General features: G+C 42.9%; 1 protein-coding gene across 1 annotated transcript; it reads left to right on the forward strand.

Moving 5' to 3' along the window:
* On the forward strand, positions 2,901 to 3,689 carry LOC107647708. Its single transcript, XM_016351762.1, has one exon. The coding sequence runs from the start codon at positions 2,901 to 2,903 to the stop codon at positions 3,687 to 3,689; it is 789 nt and encodes a 262-aa protein (XP_016207248.1).

Here is a 6,738-nt window from a genome sequence, read left to right on the forward strand (position 1 = left end):
TAATAAGAGGTAACTTATCTTTTAAAATGGAGAGAATTTAGTAAAATTCATCAAAATTTAATTATAAATTTAGTAAAATTAAAAACACTATAAAATAATTTAACTTTTTCATATGGAGAGAACATGTTTTTATTTGAGTGGGTAGAAAATTTCTCTCTTTAAAAGTTATGTCAATCATATAGAAGGTAAAGTAATAATTAGTGTGCTTAAATTTCAATAATCAACGGCACTTGGCTCAATATATAATTTAGGAATGCCACCTAAAATATTTCCAGCTGTTATACAGTATTCTTTTTTCCCATAAAAGTTATACAATATTCTCAAAGTATATGGAAAATTCTAAAGGATATTAATGCAACAAGAAAATGGAACCCCTTGAACATTGGGAGAGTAACATATTATTTGAAACATCTACCATGACCAAGATCCTCTTCGGCTTCAACCATAGCCAGTTCTAAACCCGAAATAAAAATGGGAGTAATTAAATAATTTAGTTCCAAAAATTTTTAATGTCCAATAACACTTTAGTTTTTTATGTTTTAAAACAATCTGCCGATTGATATTTCGAAGAAGGAACTATTTCACTTGTTCCATTGGACAGGACGAATCAACGACATCTATCTGGCTCGGAAGCTGAAGAATGGAATTGTGTATATGTTTGCGTTTATACGATACACAACAAGAGGGGGAGCGATGAAGGCCATAGCCGAGATGCATCATACAAGAATAAGGGGAAAGGTAATCTATGTAGGTGAAGCCAAATACAGAAGGGCTATGAAAGGGGAGAACAATGGGGCATGCGAGGGGGACTCCGTAAGATCTGCGGCAGAGGTCAGACAACTTGAGAAGGGTGAAAGCTCTACGAGAGTGGCAGAAACTAAAAAAATAGCTCCAGTCGAGAACAACCAAGGAAATGGTTGGATGAAAAAGATTGAAGTGCCAGTAGCGAAAGAGAATTTCGATTGGCTGTTGAGAAGTTTGGTAGGCGGTACCACAAGAGCCATGGACTTTAAAGCTTTACGAAGAGCCATTGATCACAACTTCCCACAGATTGTTGAAGTCAGGGAGCTTGGAGCTTACAAAGCACTTCTAGTGTTTGATTCTGTGAAGAATGCGGAGGCAGCGTTTACATTTAACATGAACAGACTATTACAATTCTTTTACAGGGTATGGAGATGGGAGGAGACAGAACGTAGTGAGACCAGAAGAGTGTGGCTAGAATGTCATGGAGTCCCTCTACATGTTTGGTCAGAAAAGACTTTCAATACAATAGGCGGCCTTTGGGGAGAAGTAGTCAAGTGTGACGACGTGACAAAGTCTGCTTCATCCTTCAGTGTTGGGAGAGTGTTAATTGATACCTGTGTTTTTGACGAAATAAAGGAAAGGATTCATATTACGGTTGGGACTAGTGGATTTGATGTTTTTGTGAAGGAAATAGGACGCGAAATATACGGAGATGATTGCTTTCTGGGAACCACAGGCGTGAAGTCAATATGTGAAAACGTAAGTTCACAAACCGGAGAAAAGTTGTTGATGGCGGCAATGTGGGATCCGGCAGCTGACCTAATCGGAACAGGTGCTAACGACGGTGGTGAAAATAAGGGTACTTTGGTCACAGCAGACATTTTTTTGAATGATTGCAATAAAGACAATTTAATTGTTTTGAAGAGGCAACGGATGTCGAATCAATACGAATTAAAGGGGATTAATAACGATGCTGATCTTGGAGGATTTGATGAGTGTGGATCGGAGAGAACGGTCACTCAGATTTGCATTGAAAAAAGAAGTGGGACCAAACAGGATGAGAAAAGAATGCACGGAGAGGTTGAGATTAATGGGTGCTTACAAAGGAGAGAGGCCCACAAGGCTATTCAAAATGCTGGGCATCTATTGGGCCATTCAACAACTGGGCCTCAAGAAGTTTATTGGAGTGAAGGGTTGCTGTGTGGAATCCAACAACTCCAAATATGCGGTCTCCAAGGAAAGTTGAATGGAGCATCTCTCCAAAAAAGGGCCGGACGTGAGGAAAGGCTGGGTAATGAGCCTCCTGTTGAAACTGGGCCTGGAAAGCATAACGGGGTAAGGAAGGAATCAGAAACTGGAAATAAAGATGGGCTGGGCCAGGCACTTCCTCGTGGATCTGGGTCGAAGGAGCCGGGTAGAGAGAACCAACAGTATCAACGCGATTCTGATCCAGGTCTGTCGGTTCCCTGCGCTGCCGGGTCGAGGAACGTTGAAGCTATCCATGTCGGAGACGCAGTTCATGAAACTGGCTGCACGACTCTTCCCCGGGGAGATGAGGTGGATAACCGGGGTGTCTTCCCTGCCTGTGCATCGATGAGGGAGGCGTCTGAACGGCCGGGCATCACTGACGACTGGACTGGCGAGAGAACAGAGGAACGAGGCCGTGTGGAGGCTCTGTGCGCCGATGAAGGGTCCGAAGGAAGGGTGGTCCGAAGAAGGCCGGTTGCTGTTGATGCCGAACCGGAAGAGGACAGTCTCACTAAGGAAGGAACCAGCCGGTCTGAACAAGGATACCAACTTTTACTATGTCAGATAAAGGTGTGTGAATTGGAAGAAAGGGAAGATGAAGGTGTGGGTCAAGGGAATGTGAAGGACTGTAATAATGAGGATGCGGGTTCCGAGACAGAACTTGAACACGCACCACCAGATGATGAGCAGAGGGATACACAGGCAAAACAGTTAGTAGAAAATAAGGAAACGTTGAAGCTAGCAGTGGAGTCAGGTGCAGTTTTCTATGACGATGAGGAAGATCTTATGGCGATTCTACAAAGTCAGAATGAAGTAATTGCAGCAAAAAGAAAAATGGCAAAACAGAGGGAGAAAGCTAGAAGAAGCAGGCCCAAACAACATAACAAGGTGTGTAAAAACTATTTTAAATGATTTATAGTTGCTGGAATGTTAGAGGACTAGGAGGGTATGGAAAATGGTGCATGGTGAAAGAATTGAAGAAAAAATATAGATTGAATATGCTAGGCTTGATTGAAACCAAGAAGGAGTCTGTGTCTAGGTTTGATGTAGCACGTCTGTGGGGTTGTGATACGGTGGACTGGGAGTGTGTGGAGTCTGTTGGTGCGTCGGGTGGTTTGCTGTTAATGTGGGATAATTTTCTATTTACAAGACTAAATTGCTATAAAGGGGACGGTTGGCTAAGCGTGGAGGGTATTCTGACAAAAAACAATTTCAAATGTGTTTTCTGCTTGGTATATGGTGCACATGTTAGGAGTGAAAAACTGGTAATGTGGGAGGAGTTAAGCTACATGGTGGGTCTTTGTCAGGTTCCGTTTTGCTTCATGGGAGACTTCAATGAAATACTACAGTTGGAAGAAAGGAAAGGTGCTACTAGTCTACCGGCATCTGTGGAGGATTTCAAGGACTGGGTACAAGATTTGCAGTTAGTTGATTTACCTTTAACTGACCGGAAGTTCACATGGTTTCGAGGTCAATCGTGTAGCCGCATTGACAGGATCCTGGTCAGTTTGGAGTGGCTTGAGGAGTTTCCAGACACTCGTCTGAAAGGAGGACCACGAGGCCTATCAGACCATTGTCCATTGATATTAGAAGACTCTAGAATCGGTGCGGGCCCAAGACCTTTTCGCAGTTTGGATTCCTGGTTTACACATGAGGGATTTCTGAAGCTGGTAAAGGATGAGTGGAGGAAACTGTGAGAAGACATGTTTACAAACAAGCTGAAGGCGTTGACAGTACCGCTCAGGAGGTGGCATATGGATAATTTTGGTGATATGGATAACAGGATAAAGAAGTTTGAGGAGGAGATTAAGAAGATTGATGACAAGGTCAGTGCTGGTAGTTATGATGGAACAATGGAGGCTAGACGTAAGGCGCTGGTGACTTGTTGTGCGAAGTGGTATGTCAGAAAAGAGCTGCATTGGAAGCAGATGTCCATATCCAAGCATGCTAGAGATATGGACAGGAACACTAGATACTTCCATAACTTAGCTTCAGCAAGAAGGAGGAACAACAGAATAGATTCTTTACTGATTAATGGGAGGCTGGTACGGAGTCAGGATAGAATAAAGTCTGAGATTGTGGGTTTTTATAAAGAACTGTATAGGCAGGAGCATGCCCCTTTGATTGGGATCCGTGATGGGCTGGTCGAGCAGATTACTGACGAAGAGGCAGCAATGTTAGAGGCGATGCCATCGACAGATGAAGTACGAGAGGCGGTTTGGGATTGTGAGTCCAGTAAAGCTCCAGGTAGTGATAGCTACAATATGAACTTCATTAAGAAATGCTGGGATGAGCTTGGTCAGGAGTTTACTGCAGCTGTGTTGAACTTTTTTCAGAATGCAAAGTTACCAGCAGATGCTAATGTTACTTGGGTGGCGTTAGCACCAAAATTTGTGGGAGCCAAAGAAATCAAAGACTTAAGACCGATTAGTATGGTGGGTTGTGTCTATAAGGTGATATCAAAAGTGCTGGTAAGAAGAATGCGATCAGTGATGCCGCATCTAGTGGGAGAGACTCAATCTGCATTTGTAAAGGGTCGCAAAATACATGATGGTGCCCTCATTGCTTGTGAGACAGTTCACTGGCTTAAGCTGAGGAAAAAGCAAGCGGCAATTGTTAAATTGGACTTCCAGAAAGCCTATGACAGAGTGAGATGGAGCTTTGTGGATATAGTGCTACAGAAGATGTGTTTTGGTAGTAGATGGAGGACCTGGGTGAAGGAGTGTGTGACTACAGCATCTATGTCTATTTTGATCAATGGGTCACCAACCAAGCCGTTCAAGATGGAGAGGGGCCTCAGACAAGGCGATCCTCTCTCCCCCTTCCTGTTTGTTCTCGTTGTTGACGTTCTCCACAGGATGGTGGGGGAGGCGGTTAGAAATAGCAGAATATCTCCACTACTGGTGGGAATGAATAATGTAGAATTGTCGCATCTCCAATTTGCAGACGACACCATTTTATTTTGTCCTCAGGAAACGGGGACGCTAGTGAATTACAAGAGGTTTCTGCGTTGTTTTGAGTTAATGTCTGGCCTGAGTATCAACTTTGAAAAATCGAGCCTAATTTCAGTTAACTGTGAGAAGGAATGGGTGACGAATATGTGCGGTCTGTTGGGTTGTGGAGAAGCAGTTTTACCTGTCAGGTACTTAGGGATTTCTCTTGGTGCTAATCCTCGATTGGTGAAGACCTGGAAACCGATCATTGACAAGGTTGAAGACAAGATGAGTTTATGGAAAGCTAAGTCGCTCAACAAAGCGGGTAAGTTGGTCCTTATAAAATCTGTTCTCAATAGCCTGCCGGTTTACTACTTAAGCTTGTATAAGATGCCAAAGGGGGTTGCAGAAAGGATTATTGGGCTCCAAAGAAGGTTCCTGTGGAGTAAAGAAGATGGGAATAATGGGATTCCAATGGTGAAATGGGAGGTAGTTCAGGCTCCGAAAAAACTAGGAGGTTTGGGGGTGGGGGATGCTCTAATTAGGAATGCGGCACTACTGTTCAAATGGTGGTGGCGTTTTTCAAAGGAGGACTGCCCACTTTGGAAGAAGATTGTTTGCTCTTGTAATCAGTTGGACCCAACTGTAATGTTATCAAACCAACCTGTGAGATCAAGAGGGGGGCCGTGGAAAGATATTTGCCAGCTCAATATTAAGGACCAACAGGCAAGAGATATGATGATCAGGGGTCTGTCGATGGAGGTGGGAAATGGCAGAAACATTCGCTTTTGGGAGGATGCGTGGTTACAAGATGGCTCCTTGAAAGAATGTTTTCCAAGACTCTTCTCGGTTTCAAATCAACAAGGATCCGTAATAGGGGACTGTGGGTTCTGGGATGGGCTAGAGTGGGTATGGGACTTCCAATGGAGGAGGGAACTCTTCCAATGGGAGTTAGAGTTGCTAAATCAATTACATGTCCGGTTGAGGGTCGTGAGGTTATCGCTTGATAGAGAGGATTCAGTGAGTTGGAAATTTGATAAAAATGGAGTGTTTTCTACTAATTCTTTTGTGCAGGTGCTACATAATGAGACGCTCCCAGCAGACATCACAAGTTACAACTTCACAAGTTCCATATGGAGAGGCTTGGTTATACCAAGAGTTGAACTTTTTGCTTGGTTTGTGCTAGTAGGAAGGGTAAATACAAAGGAGAGGCTGAGCAGGCTTGGCATTATTAATCATCATGACAACATTTGTGTTTTGTGTAAAAAGAACATAGAATTTGTACATCATTTATTTTTTGCATGTGAGTTCACGTGGCAGGTATGGTGTGCATGGCTGACATTTTCTGATAGAGCTTGGGCCATCCCGGGAACTACTAAAGAGTTCTATGAGAGCTGGATTGAAGCAACAGGTGGGAAGTCAGAGCAAAGAAAATGGATGATAGGATTCTGTGCGGTTGTTTGGAACATCTGGTTGGAGCGGAATAGCAGAGTCTTCTAGCAGATAGAGACAAGTGTTGAAGGAGTTAAGATCATGTCCTTCTTGAGTTACAAAGATTGGTGTGGAGTTGATCCGTTTGGTTGTTGATGGCAATGCCGGAGATGACAACGGATACCAGCTTTTTAGTTATGTCTGTTTTTATTTTTGGTCATCTTAGCTCCTCTGCTCCACTTTACTGTGTTGAGCCTCTTTTCTTCAAAAAAAAAAAATATACAAAACAGTTCTTAATATTTATTTGGTTAGATAATACAATCCCTTTTCATTTAATCTATTAATCAAAATGACTGTTTTAAAATTTTTAAAATTTTAATCT

Source organism: Arachis ipaensis, chromosome B06 (assembly GCF_000816755.2).
Source record: "Arachis ipaensis cultivar K30076 chromosome B06, Araip1.1, whole genome shotgun sequence".
Lineage (NCBI taxonomy): Eukaryota > Viridiplantae > Streptophyta > Magnoliopsida > Fabales > Fabaceae > Arachis > Arachis ipaensis.

Excerpts from the sequence above, each read along its gene's own strand:
- LOC107647708 (XM_016351762.1), top strand. The coding sequence starts at position 2,901 with ATGATTTATAGTTGCTGGAATGTTAGAGGACTAGGAGGGTATGGAAAA.